General features: G+C 39.6%; 1 protein-coding gene across 2 annotated transcripts in view; it reads right to left on the bottom strand.

The window, feature by feature from the left end:
- UNC5D (unc-5 netrin receptor D) overlaps positions 1-15,316 on the bottom strand; it is a 620,692-nt gene that overhangs the window by 263,994 nt on the left and 341,382 nt on the right. For both annotated transcript variants that reach the window (XM_060085992.1, XM_060085993.1), the window contains exon 2: positions 8,368-8,586. In XM_060085992.1, the coding sequence (XP_059941975.1) occupies positions 8,368-8,586 (219 nt within the window). The remainder of the gene's footprint in view (positions 1-8,367; positions 8,587-15,316) is intronic.

Genomic DNA, 15,316 nt, shown 5'->3' with positions numbered 1-15,316 from the left:
GTGATGTTTCATGACTGGGGATTAACCCAGAGAATGATTCTATGTAATTAGCTTCCACAGACAAAGCCCCAAAGAACTATTCTAATACAACTTCATGAGTAGCATGGGGCCTTGCTCAATTTGGGGAGAGAGGGAAAAAAAATCAAACAGCCTATGAAAAGCAACCATCTCCTATTCAAGAGCCTTCTCTAATAGACCGTCATCTCCTTAGGTATCTCAGTACCTCTGGTGCCTGGATTTGGCTCTGAGATAGGCCCACCTTACTCCACTGTTTCCTAAGAAGACGGAAAACAGCCCACTCAGATGGAGGAAGTGAGTCCACCACTTACATAAGGAGATGTTTTTCATTTGTCTCTTACTAGCCCAGGTTTAGAGACTAGAAAATAGGCTTGAACAATAAGTTCCCCCATATTTTGAATAACATATTATCATTACTGATTATTATACCATTTGTAGGGCCCTTTACTTTTATGAATGTCATCACATACATTATCTTATTTCATCTTAAAACCATGCTATTATTATTCTTATTATTATGATTATTATTTTGCTGCAGGTTCCACATCATAGGAAATAGGTCAAAGATGTCATACAGTTTACAACGTATATTATTTTCAAAAAGTTGTATCGAGTGCCTCATATGTGCTTGCCATTTTGCCAGGTGTTGAAGATACTGGGACAAAGTAAATGATCAAGATTCCCGTCCTCAAGGAGCTTGCAGGCTAGATGAGGAGACACTTCAACCTGTCCCAGTGTGATGTGGCAGTTGCTATGACAGAGGCACAGACTGCTACAAGATCACACAAGAGGGGCTTCTAACCTCTCCACAGCATGACCAAAAGCTTCTGGCAATGGCTGCCGTCCTACCTTTGACTTGAAGGCTCTGTCTTCACCCAGTATTTAGCTCAGTGTCTAGGGCAAGGCTCTGGTAAAGACACATGAATCTGATCCATATTTGGAGTTTTAAAACTTTGAGATACAAGGAAACTTTTCAGGGAACTGTGCCTCCGTTTCTTGGGGGAGCTTAGATGTCTTCAAGCCAACATGCTACTGAAAGTAGCAAATTAAATGTAGATAATTAAAAGGCAGAACCATATTTCATTTTACTGGCAGATGCTTAATTAGGGCTAAATGTCTTTTGCCACTTCATCCCAGCAACAAGATTAAAATGTATTTTGATTAAAAAAAATAGTCCTCCTTTGAAAGTGCACAATGCCTAATGAATACTCTATAGTTTCCCCTGGATAATAACCACTCCACATATTCCTCAGAAGCGCTGCAAGTTCAGTCTTAAGTACAGAAACTAAGAATACACCCAAGCTCTCCAGTTTCGTCCTCACTGGAGATAAAAATTAATCAGCACAGAGATGTCTGGCAGAGGAAAGCAAATTAACTCGGTAGTGTTGTCTGATAACACAGAGCAGGGCAACTCAAAAGGCAGAAGTGGAGAGGGGAGGGTTAGTTAGAGGACAGCATCCCCTGACTGACTCACTCAGACCTCATACTCACAACTTGTGGGAGCCACACTCATGATTTCCATTCCTGCAGTCACTAAAACTACTTCCTGTTAGTAGATCATCCCGAGATCAGGGCAGACATCCTACCAATTCTATCTCCCATGGCAATACCGGGGGCTCTGAAGATAACAAAGATGAAATGTAAACTGAGGGAGTGACCACAGGCAAATAAAATGTCATTCTATGAAAGACAATGATTTACCTGTTAATAGTACTAGCCCCTTTATCTTTCTGGAACTGTAAAAGTTCATAATTTTCTATTTGTTTTTGGAAGCATAATCACCAGCCACTTACCCCATATTTTTAAAAAAATTGCAGTTTTATATTTATCATTTTGAAGGCTAACCTTGACAGGGTACTTGCTATACACCAGACCCTGAGCAGGGTATGTCATGTATATTGGGTTCTACGACCCCTGCTATAGTTCCATGGGGTAGATATACTTGTAACTGCCATTTTATACATGGGAAAACCGAGGTGAAAGGATGCTAAGGAACTATCTACCTTAAAAAGTCTGTAAATGGAGAGCCAGATCTCAAAAATGGAGGTATCGGGCTTCCCTGGTGGCGCAGTGGTTGGGAGTCCGCCTGCCGATGCAGGGGATACGGGTTCGTGCCCCAGTCCGGGAAGATCCCACGTGCTGTGGAGCGGCTGGGCCCGTGAGCCATGGCTGCTGAGCCTGCGCATCCGGAGCCTGTGCTCCGCAACGGGAGAGGCCACAGCAGTGAGAGGCACGCGTACCGCAAAAAAAAAAAAAAAAAAAAAAGGAGATATCATCTTGCACTAATATCCATGCTCTTAATCACCAGACCATCTTTTTTTTTTAATATCCTTATAATTCCCACTTCAAATTAGGAAAAAAAAACATTTAAAATGTTGTATGAACAGAAAAGACTATAAAAAAGTCCAAAGACACTCTTCAAGAGTTTAGGGTTTAGAACAAATCTCTGGCCAACATCAGGAAGTTACTAAATTGCACAAAATGGTTAGCTGCCTTCTATCTCTGCTATGAGTGAAATGATAGTAAACGGTCTCTATCTTTTTGTAGGAAAGGCTTAAATTAGACACAAGGTCTTCATGCTCTGTCGCAAGTTTTTGGAAGGAATTCATAATATTTTCCTGAAAACCTTTTTAGAATATGTTATTCCTCCCTGAGCAGCAGAGTGATGAACAGGATGAAATCTGGGGTGGGGTCGGAGAATGTTTCTATAGTTGTGGGGTTTAAACCCACAAACTGTCAATGGAACACTTCAGAGATGGATTACTGCTGTGTTCTGTGGTCTCAAATATATGCTTCCCAAATGCACCTTGGTGATTTGTGAATCTTTGAAGGTAACTTCAAATTAATGGTTTTCTGGAGGATACTATATTCACATCCCCATCACCAGCAGAGCAAAGTTCTTAGACACAAACTTTAAAGATTTAATAAATTTTTTATTCTACTCTTCTCCCTTTTCTCAACACAATCCATTAACCTTTTCTTCCCAGAGAGTGACTCCAGTTGTTTAAGGAAATCACACACAATGAAATCTCTGAAATGATATTCTTTAAGAAGAAATATTAGTCTACTGGAGTTGAGACTTTTCCCATAACATACTGAAATACGCATTATTCCACTCATTAGACTTTGGTATCTCCAAGGTAGAATAAAAACCATGGAGCCTTGTTAAGGGAACTCCGTTTTTATTGAACAGTAAAGAAGTGGTTTAGCTTACTGATAACTCAAGCTTCCCACAGGCTACATTATCCTGATTGTCAAGGATGGGTTTTGCTGGTTGTTGCTGTTTTTCTCTGTATGTGTGTGTGTGTGTGTGTGTGTGTGTGTGCGCGCGTGTTTGTGCATTACTGAACAATCCACCCCCCTTTCTCAGGGGCATGATTCCTGAATTGGGATTGCCTCTCAACTCCAGACGCTAACAGAGGAAAAATACAAGGAAGAAGACTTCCCATATTTCCAAATGAAATGAGGCAGAACAAATGAAAGAGGATCGCTTGGCTTGTGCAGAGAACTAAAAGTGTACATTACTAAGAGGTATAGCCATGTCTGTGCAAACGCAGTAACTCACGTCAAATAAATTGTGCTTTCTGCAGGAAAGAACTCTAGCTCTGGGTTTTCCAAGCTAAATTGCATGAAAACATACAATCCTTTTTCTTCTTATTTGAACTGTTAGATGACGGGGCCAAATTGCCAGAGAGACCAAAGGCAGTTTGCAGCCTTTAACAACTGAAAGGATTTATTGTTCCAATTTGGAAATACAAAAGATTCTGTGTCGACTCCCGACACTCCCAGGTCCTATGCATTTCCCATTAGTTCTGTGAAGAAAGAAAACCTGTAAGTAAAAAGAATCAAAGTTCTCTAGGATTTTAGAAATAGAGACCATGTTGGGCAAACATATTGAAGTAGTTACTTTCAACTTCTTAAAAGAGCATGGAACATTCTCTACCTCTGGTCAAACGTGCTCCCATTATCCTTGGTCTCTTGGTATCATTCACTCCCACTGGACTGGCAGGAATTATTTTTCAGACCCCATCAAAAGCCATTAAGGCTGTAAAGGTAGTCAATCCCTATGCTCCAACTCCACGCTGAAGAACCCAGGGGAAGTAATGTATCTATTTTTCAATACCTGAGGCCATTTCGTTTCCAACCTTAATTACACTTAGGCATTAGTTTTGGGTCTAATATCTCCACTCATCTTGCTCCAGTTTCCACTTTTCCACTATTACTACAGAGCTTAGGAAACATAATTGCAGTGTGTGGTAGACAGTGATTTTCATTAACCACACAGAAGAAAAACAGTTTTAAGGAGAGACATTTCCTATTGATTCAGTCAAAATGACTTGGAAGAAACGGTTGGGCTTATTAAATTCTCTTCCAAAAGGTAGCTGTTAAAATTCTTTCTCAACAGCTTATTTTTTAAATCGGTGTATAAACTCTTCAGATTTTGTCGCTTATGATTTTTTTGTTCTTCCCAGTTCCTTTGAAATTTGAGACTTTTATTGGTCTTATTTTTTTTAAAGGAAGCAAAGAGGGGAGTCTTTTACATGGAGGCAGAGAATGTAATCAACGCTGCTGGGCAACATGGAGTTGCCCAGCAATGCTAAGGGAATTAAAAGGGAGAAGCAATAACAAAACAGAATGTTGTGAAATTACAAGAGGGTAGAGTGTTAAATTGGCCTGCAATACTTATCAAGAGGTCTTTAAATGAGAATGGATATAGGATTTTCTAGCCGTGGTATAAAATAATAGTTGATCATTTTTCAATGTTCTTCCTATCTTTTATTTGGAGCAGTTTACCCTAAGGGGTTCTGCTATTTTAAGTTCATTACTGGGCAAATCTAGGGCAGCAATGTCTGAGGATAAAACACATAGCCCCATGGGGCTACTAGTATTTGAGTCCCTCTCCGGGTGGACTAACTGAATATAAGAGACATAAACCTTTCTACCGTTGTTCTATAGGCTTCTGCTCCTATGGGAAACGCTGTTCCCTTTGCTGCTCTCTTCCAAAATGTCAAGTGTCTTCTTGGAAGTCTTCATACCAAGGTAAGTGAGATAGCTGTTGTTTGTGACTTACTCTCCAACACCAGGTCAATTCACCTAGGTCTCTCCAAAATCCCAATCTTGGGAGCACAGAAGCAGAAACTTTCCTGGCACCAAGATTCAATTTGTCCTCTTCTTTTGCTTTGTTTTTGCCAAATCCCTCTTTAAAGAAGAAAACTATACCTGGAATCCTGGAAATGTCTCCATATCTTTGGTTGTTATAAACTTTAACAGGGCCAGAAACACAACATAGAATAAGAGATTGGCCCTTAGAGAGATGGCTGAAATGGTCAGGAATAAAGAAACTCCAATGGAACAGTATTGGATTATATACTGGGGAAATTAAACACTAGACAGATTCATGATAGGAAATACTGAGCCAAGTGCTGAAACTCACCCTTATGTCAGTAAGGGAATTTGTCAATATCTTGACTGGGAAGGAGACCACAGGAATAAGTATGTAAAGGTGGCTTATAGTGTCAAGGAAATGTATCTAAAGTGAAGATCAGGAGACCTGGGTTCTAGAAAGAACTATACCATGAATACCTGTATCTCCTGGAACCTTTTATTTCATGAATAAAATATGGCTGTTAGGTTTACCACTGAGATCCCTTCCCATTCTCACACTTAGATTCCGAAATTCTAAGCATGCTTTTGGTCTGAGGAACAGCATCTCTAAAACAAGCTCTTTTGTTTTTTTTTGTTGTTGTTGGTTTTTTTTTTTTTTTTTTTTTTTGCAGTACGCAGGCTTCTCATTGCTGTGGCCTCTCCCGTTGCGGAGCACAGGCTCCGGATGCGCAGGCTCAGCGGCCATGGCTCACGGGCCCAGCCGCTCCGCGGCATGTGGGATCCTCCCAGACCGGGGCACGAACCCATGTCCCCTGCATCAGCAGGTGGACTCGCAACCACTGCGCCACCAGGGAAGCTCCCCTTTTGTTTTTTTCCTCATAGTAGTTCCAAAGTGGAATGGATAAGGAATTGTGATAAGATTTTAGGTGCTTCTCTACCTTTTGATGCATTCATACTACAAACACAAATCAGCTCAGAACTGCATAATGCTTAGCACTGCTGATATATATATTTAGTTCTTTGCCTCCTTTTTCATTGATTCCTAAGTAGAGCCAGGGTAATTCCTGAAGATCTTTATGAAATGATTTTCTCCTTTTGCTTTGGAACACAGCATACCCTGCTTACCTCTTTGTTGGCTGCTGATGTTTCTCCTTCCTGACCCTTAGGGAGGTGTGCCTCTAGTTCCATTTTCTTGTCATATTACCCATTCTCTCCTGACAACTCCTCCATGTCCATGGCTTCATTCTTTATTGATGATTACCTAATCTACTTTTCTATCTCTGAACTCTACCAAGTTCCAGATCTACATCTCTTCATTATACCCCATAAGTATTTCAAGTTCAGTTTCTCCAAACAATGATCTTAGACTTTTCTCCTTGCTAATGTGATTACTAATATTAACTGCATGACCCTTTCGCTTCTGTTAAAAGATTAGTTTTTATTTCTCCATTCATTCATTTATTCATTCAGCTATTAAGTCTGATTTGTTGAAGTGGTTCTCACATCAGACATCTAGTTCTTATTTCTGTGGCCATTGCTCGAGAAGCAGACCTTACTTTCTCAACTGAATTATCCCAGTCTCCTAACTTCCCCATTCCTACTTCTCCTTACCATTCCCAAGGCTTCTGCTAGATTCATCTTCTGAAGCATAGCTTCAAAGCCACTGCATTCCCATGCGTCGATATAATCAACCCCCACCATTAGCAAAATATCCATAAAATTAACTAAAAGACTCCTTGCTCCGATATTTGAGGTCTTTTATGCCACTGATTGAGCTGTTTTCCAGCTATCAGCTGCTGTCACCTACATCTATTTCATATTTCAAGCAAATCAAGCTGAGTGGAACATACACTCAGCTTTCTTTCATTTGCTAATGTTGACCTTTCAATTGCTAATGTTGGCCACTGAGACTCCTCACTCCCCCATAGGGTTCAGCATCAATTATGCTTAATTGAATTACATATTCATCAATGTCCCTTTCAAATACTATAGCTTCCACACCTTTCCTGAGAGTCCTAGTTAGACATGATTTTTTAAAAAATCCTCCCTAGCACCATCTACCTCTCTTCAGACGTTTATCATAACTTCATTTGTACTGCACTTACAGGTGTATTGGTCTTATACCTATTAGTTGCTATGAAGGTCTAGAGATCAGTGTTTGCCTCCTACCCTTCTTGGAATACTCTGAAAGGACTAGCCTATTAAACAGCACTGGTATACAGTTAATAAATTAAGCCATCTTGAAACTTCTTAATTATACTCAGGCTTTTTGACTTATTCAAAATCTGACATCTAGTGAGTAAGTTCAGAACTAATAAAATCAATAATCTAGGGTGACACCAGACTGGACTTAGGATGAGACTAAATTTTCAGTTAGTCTGAGGGGACTAAGTTCAAAAGCATATACTCTTCCTGTTATATGTTAAAATATAAAAGTTATAAATTTTTAAAGTTGAGTCAAATGATCTTACTGTCAGATCCAGCACAAGCCCATAGTTTACTTAATTTCTTTGAGCCTCAGTTTCCTTATCTATAAGAAGGCAGTGACAGCATTATTTAATCCAGAGAGCTATTGAAAAGACAGTAAGATAATGTCTATCAAATGCCTAGATAAGGCCTGGTATATAGTAAGTGCTCAACAAACATTAGCTAGTATGATCACTATTCTCATCATAACTCCTCATCAGCCAAATTGGCCAAGCCAATAAAGATAGTCCTGAAATTCTTTTATACTGGAGATCCTATCATATCCAAATTTGGTTTTCTAATTTGGGCTCTATCATTACACAGTAATCAAAAGAACTTAAAGACGACACAGAAACCACCAACTGTGGAGAATGAAGCACACAAAAATAATATCCAGGAGGAAAGATTAGAGAAACTGAAATTATGCTGCTTAAAAAGGTGTTTGGTGAAAGATTTATGTCTTGAAAAAGTATTTAGAATTCAGAAAAATGAAAACGGTGAATGCCTGGTTTTATTTCCAGTGAGAATATTAACTTCCATACAAAATTAGGTCTTAAAGTTATATAGAGCAGGAAAATAAAAAACTCTACCATACTGGAGTACACTAGGCAAGGAAGCTGTGGAGTCATTTAAAGATATGACTGTACATGATATTCCAAAGATGATGTTACTATGACCTCATTCAAATGAGGTAACGGTGATGGCTTAAGCAGTCATATAACAATGTGAGAATCTGAGAAGCTACCGTAGGTGGTTCTGATTGCTCCCCGTTCTTACCTGAACTCTCATCCAGACTCTCCTCAGAGACATGCTCATTTTGATGGACCCACTCGCCATTGCATTTGAAGAATATCTGCATGGCTGGCCTTGCTTTGCACCTCAGTGCAATGGGGTTGCTCTTGATGATATAAGCATCACCTGGCTCCTCTATGAAATGAGGCAGTGTCCCAGGAGCTGATGGGATGGATTCAGGGAGGATTTCGCCATTGTCGGTTCCTGTGAAATTGAAGAAGATATTAGAACACAGTCTACACTGACAGCACATACATCAGGCCAAAAAGAACAACCTGCTTGAATAATCTGTGCTGGAAAACTTTGCATCCTAACATAGCATGCTTGTAAGGCCTGTGCAGATGAATTATCTTCTAGAGATTGAATTCGCATGATATCGTACCTTTAGACAGACACACATTCAGTATTACTGGACAAGTGAAAACAATGAATAGGAGACCCTCTCAAACTACAGTTTTGAATCTGCCTTTGCTGAAACACCTGAGATAAACATCTGTGGGGTGACAGGCTAAATCTTAAGATTCAGTCTGGTGAAGTGTTCAATGAGGGACCCAGGCTGCCTCAAAACTTTGAAATAATGGAGGGAATAGATTTGGCTTTCCCATAAATGAGTGTAAATAATGGTGATGTTGGTGGAGGGTGGTCGATCATAAGACATGTCCAAAAGATTCCAAACTGTCCACTTTCTTTACCTGTGAAACTTTGGAGATTGTCTGGTATTCTACCTTGGATAGCGTTTCTTCCCAAAATTTACTAAACCTTCTAAAAGGAATACACGTTTCTTCTGGTTGTCTTTGATCATCATTCTTTACACCCAGCACTCCTGACCCCAAAAGCTACCTCACTTTTAAGGTTAAGAACTAAAACAAATCACTACAAGCTATAAGTTTTTAGTTTAATATCTATAGTTACATCTGTTCAAAGGGAAGAAACAGATGTGAGTCTCCCCAACTTTAGGGAACTGATGAGTGGAGAGAAACTATACGAAAAGGAAAAAGCATAAGCCAAGACTTTGCTTCATTGTCTCTTCACTCCATTTAGCAAGGACGTAAGTCCCAGGAAATGAGCACAAAGTCAAGGGAAGAAAGATGTAACTGCTGAGCAATGTGGAGCATAACCAAGAGAAACCCTATCTTGTGCCTTCCCATGGCCATTCCAGAGAAAGAACAAAGCAAGCAAAGATTTCAATAACCAGATCAACTATGCCCCAGAGAGGATTACTCCCATTCAAAGCAAATCAGTCTTTAAGGCTAAGCTGGAGAAAGGGACCGAATGAAACCACTGGAACAACAATCTAGTTCAACAGGAGAGAGCCTGGAGACCAGGTGCATTCTGTGTCCTAACCCGGCTTTCTGGGTGCCATCGATGCAATTCTGAACAAACAGAGCCTCTTATTATTCCCACTCAAGTCAATAACCTAAATGAGTAAGCACTATGAAGGATAAATATAATTCACAATATTAGGGGGAATGTCCTGTTTTAAGAACCTGTAGAGAGAATTAATAAGTAAAATAGGGGGGACTAGGACACCGGAGGAATGACTGCCTATAATTATATGTTTGCATAAGGAAGAAAATAAAAGACAATAAATTATGAAAAAGACTGCTTGCCAACGGGAATACATAAGCACAATGTCATCCCACTGAAATGAATTAAACGCAATAGTTTGATACTCCAAACGTTTTTTCATTAAATGTATCAACTTAAGGGGGGGAAAGGCCTCACATATTAAAGAGTTTGAGATTTATAAGCTTTCAAGTGCATTTGTAATAGAAAAGTTAACTCACGTTAATAGAAAAGCTAACTCACAGAAGGACCAAAAAAGCATCATAACGCAAATATTCCAAATAATAAGAGAGCAAACAGTTTAAGTTATAAAAGTTAGATAAACTCCCTCAGAAAATAAAATGTGTACATATCACGGGGAATAAGCAGGGTTTCAGGATAGAATCTGAGAGGTGTTTTTTTTTAATGTTTTAAACTATATTTACAATGGATTTCATAAAATATATCATATATTAATTCATTTTGTTACTGACTGCTCACAGCAATTTCCATCTTCAATAAATACCCAAGTCCCCTCAGGCTTCTGTAAATCCATGCATTAGAGGAAATGACAAAGGTATTATATTTTATGTGGGCATCAAACAGCTCACACTCCCATCAAGGGCCTGGGTTCTGTCCAAAGTAATTCACTGTTGCAGAAAAGGGTCACCTGATAAAGAATATATGCAGAGCCCCGTGGTGGTAGCCTGAGTCAACAGGGGTGTAAGTGCTAAATACTGAATGAGGTGTTTTTGCTTAATTAGTAACAATGCATAAATGTCAGAGGTAACTACTGACATGGGGTGGCAGTCACAAAAAAACAATTTGTAAGTAAATAGTGAGACCACATTTAACCAGCTTAAGTAAAATGACATACAAAGGTATTGGATGATAAGATAAATCGAGTTTTAACCATCAGAGTCACAAAACAGAGAGATCTGAAAGCAATTAGGTTACCTTCCTGCTATTTTAGTAAATCCCCATTAGATAAAATAACAAGTTCAGTCTTCATCTAAAACAGAGAGCAGGAGGGTGGAATGGAAAAACTGGCTGTAAGTGTCCTGGCTATCTCAAGGACCTCCATTAAGAATCAGTCAATCTTACAAAACAGAAATAGACTCACAGACATAGGAAACAAAGTTATGGTTACCAAAGGGAATACGGGGTGAGGGGAAATAAATTAGGAGTTTCGGATTAACATATATACACTACTGTATATAAAATAGGTAAGCAACAAGGACCTACGGTATAGCACAGAGAACTATACTCAATAACTTGTAATAGCCTGTAATGGAAAGGAATCTAGGTACAGAGCAAAACAAAAATATATATATATATGTATAAGTGAATCATTTTGCTACACACTTGAAACTAATACACCATTGTAAATTAACTATATTTCAATTTTAAAAAAAGGAACAACAACAACAAAAGAAGCAATCAGGGCTTCCTGGTGGCGCAGTGATTGAAGAGTCCTCCTGCCAATGCAGGGGACACGGGTTTGTGCCCCGGTCCGGAAAGATCCCACATGCCGTGGAGCGGGTGGGCCCATGAGCCATGGCTGCTGAGCCTGCGTGTCCGGAGCCTGTGCTCCGCAACGGGAGAGGCCACAACAGTGAAAGGCCCGCGTACAGCAAAAAAAAAAAAAAAAAAAAAAAAAAAGAATCAATCAATGTTCAGAGGAGGAAAAAAAGAGGCAGAATGTAACATTCTATCTTAACTATTACTGAGGCCACATTAATATCATGCATGTATAGGAAACAGGCCAGGGTCCAGGAAAGCAAAAGATAACAACAACAAAAAAAATCAATTTATGAGGGAAAGAGTGGAAAGGTGAGACCCTGTGGGTATACATTTCTATATGTATTACCATTTATTTGCATCCTAAGAAATGAAATACAGTAAGTGAAAATAGAAAAATTACATATTTTCCTTTTTCTGTTGTTGTTTGCTTTGTATGTATAGTGAAGTGTTAGGAGTGCTCTTTGTCTTATACTGATCCCTCTCACCCCCTCCCCTCCCCAGGATCCTCACCAGGCTCAGACTTGAATTGCTGGTATAGCACTGCCCTGCCCTTCACATGCCACCCTTGCAACAAGAAGGCTGCTACCCCAGGAAAGTAGCCCCTTCTTAACCCATCAGGCTGGGAAGTTGCCTATAGAAGTTCCAAGCTGGGGTGTATAAGTTGCTGATAACCAGATTGATTGGTTTAAGATGGAGGAGGAGAAGGATGTGCTCTCACTCCCTCATGTGAGAGCACCGGAATCACAACTAACTGCTGAACAATCATTGACAGGAAGACACAGGAACTCACCAAAAAAGATATTCCACATCCAAAGACAAAGGAGAAGCCACATGAGACGGTAGGAGGGGCGCGATAAAAAAAAAATCAAATCCCATAACTACTGGGTGGGTGACTCACAAACTGGGGAACACAAACCACAGAACTCCACCCACTGGAGTGAAGGTTCTGAGCCCCATGTCAGGCTTCCCAACCTGGGGGTCTGGCAACGGGAGGAGGAATTCCTAGAGAATCAGACTATGCAGGCTATCGGGATTTGATTGCAGGAGTTTGACAGGACTGTGGGAACAGAGACTCCAATCTTGGAGGGCACACACAAAGTAGTGTGTGCATAGGGACCCAGGGGAAGGAGCAGTGATCCCACAGGAGACTGAACCAGACCTATCTGCTAGTGTTGGAGGGTATCCTGAAGAGTAGGGGAATGGCTGTGTCTCACCATGAGGACAAAGACACTGGCAGCAGAAGTTCTGGGAAGTACTCCTTGGCATGAGCCCTCCCAGAGTCTGCCATTAGCCCCACCAAAGAGCCTGGGTAGGCTCCAGTGCTGGGTTGTCTCAGGCCAAACAACCAACAGGGAGGGAACCCAGCCCCACCCACCAGCAGACAAGCACATTAAAGTTTTACTGAGCTCTGCCCACCAGAGCAACACCCAGCTCTACCCAACAACAGTCCCTCCCATTACGGAACTTGCACAAGCCTCTTAGACAGCCTCATCCACCAGAGAGCAGACAGCAGAAGCAAGAAGAATTACAATCCTGCAGCCTCTGGAACAAAAAACACATTCACAGAAAGACAAGATGAAAAGGCAGAAAGCTATGTATCAGATGAAGGAACAAGGTAAAACCCCAGAAAAACAACTAAAAGAAGTGGAGATAGGCAACCTTCCAGAAAAAGAATTCAGAATAATGATAGGGAAGATGATCCAGGACCTCGGAAAAAGAATGGAGGCAAAGATCGAGAAGATGCAAGAAATGTTTAACAAAGACCTAGAAGAATTAAAGAACAAACAAACAGAAATGAACAATACAATAATTGAAATGAAGAATACACTAGAAGGAATCAACAGCAGAATAACTGAGGCAGAAGAATGGATAAGTGACCTGGAAGACAGAATGGTGGAATTCACTGCTGTGGAACAGAATAAAGAAAAAAGAACGAAAAGAAATGAAGACAGCCTAAGAGACCTCTGGGACAACATTAAACGCAACAACATTCGCATTATAGGGGTCCAGAGGAGAAGAGAGAGAGAAACGACCCGAGAAAATATTTGAAGAGATTATAGTCAAAAACTTCCCTAACATGGGAAAGGAAATAACCCCCCAAGTCCAAGAAGCACAGAGAGTCCCATACAGGATAAACCCAAGGACAAACACGCCAAGACACATAGTAATCAAATTGGCAAAAACTAAAGACAAAGAAAAATTATTGAAAGCAACAAGGGAAAAACGCCAAATAATATATGAGAGAACTCCCATAAGGTTAACAGCTGATTTCTCAGCAGAAACTCTATGAGCCAGAAGGGAGTGGCATGACATATTTAAAATAATGAAAGTGAAGAAACTACAAACAAGATTACTCTACCCAGCAAGGATCTCATTCAGATTTGATGGAGAAATCAAAAGCTTTACAGACAAGCAAAAGCTAAGAGAATTCAGCACCACCAAACCAGCTCTACAACAAGTGCTAAAGGAATTTCTCTAAGTGGGAAACACAAGAGAAGAAAAGGACCTACAAAAACAAACCCAAGTCAGTTAAGAATATGGTAATAGGAACATACGTATCGACAATTACCTTAAATGTGAACAGATTGAATGCTCCAACCAAAAGACACAGGCTTGCTGAATGGATACAAGAACAAGACCCATATATATGCTGTCTACAAGAGACCCACTTCAGACCTAGAGACACATACAGACTGAAAGTGAGGGGACGGAAAAAGATATTCCATGCTAATGGAAATCAAAAGAACCCAGGAGTAGCAATACTCATATTAGATAAAATAGACTTTAAAATAAAGAATGTTACAAGAGACAAGGAAGGACACTACATAATGATAAAGGGACCAATCCAAGAAGATGTAACAATTACAAATACATATGCACCCAACATAGGAGCATATCAATACATAAGGCAACTGCTAACAGCTGTAGAAGAGGAAATTGACAGTAACAAAATAATACTGCAGGACTTTAACACCTCACTTACACCAATGGACAGATCACCCAAACAGAAAATTAGTAAGGAAACAAGCTTTAAATGACACAATAGACAAGATAGATTTAATTGATATTTATAGGACATTCCATCCAAAAACAGCAGATTACACTTTCTTCTGTAGTGCACATAGAAAATTCTCCAGGATAGATCATATCTTGGGTCACAAATCAAGCCTCAGTAAATTTAAGAAAACTGAAATCATATCAAGCATCTTTTCTGACCACAACACTATGAGATTAGAAATCAATTACAGGGAAAAAATGTAAAAAAAAACCAAACACATGGACACTAAACAATATGTTAGTAAATAACCAAGAGACCACTGAAGAAATCAAAAATACATTGAGACCAATGACAATGAAAACATGATGATCCAAAACCTATGGGACACAGCAAAAGCAGTTCTAAGAGGGAAGTTTATAGCAATACAAGCCTACCTCAAAAAACAAGAAAAATCTCAAACAATCTGACCTTACACTTAAAGGAACTAAAGAAAGAAGAACAAAGAAAACCCGAAGTTAGCAGAAGGAACGAAATCATAAAGATCAGAGCAGAAATAAATGAAATAGAAACAAAGAAAATAATAGCAAAGATCAATAAAACTAAAAGCTGTTTCTTTGAGAAGATAAACAGAATTGATAAACCATTAGCCAGACTCATCAAGAAAAAGAGGGAGAGAACTCAAATCAATAGATTTAGAAATGAAAAAGGAGAAGTTACAATAGACACCACAGAAATACAAAGAATCCTAAGAGACCACTACAAGCAACTCTTTGCCAATAAAATGGACAACCTGGAAAAAATGGACAAATTCTTTGAAAGGTATAACCTTCCAAGACTGAACCAGGAAAAAATAGAAAATATGAACAG

The sequence above is a fragment of the Mesoplodon densirostris genome, chromosome 20 (genome assembly GCF_025265405.1).
Source record: "Mesoplodon densirostris isolate mMesDen1 chromosome 20, mMesDen1 primary haplotype, whole genome shotgun sequence".
Taxonomy (NCBI): domain Eukaryota; kingdom Metazoa; phylum Chordata; class Mammalia; order Artiodactyla; family Ziphiidae; genus Mesoplodon; species Mesoplodon densirostris.
The sequence above is the reverse complement of the archived record's forward strand: the minus strand, read 5'-3'. Positions and strand labels throughout refer to the sequence as shown.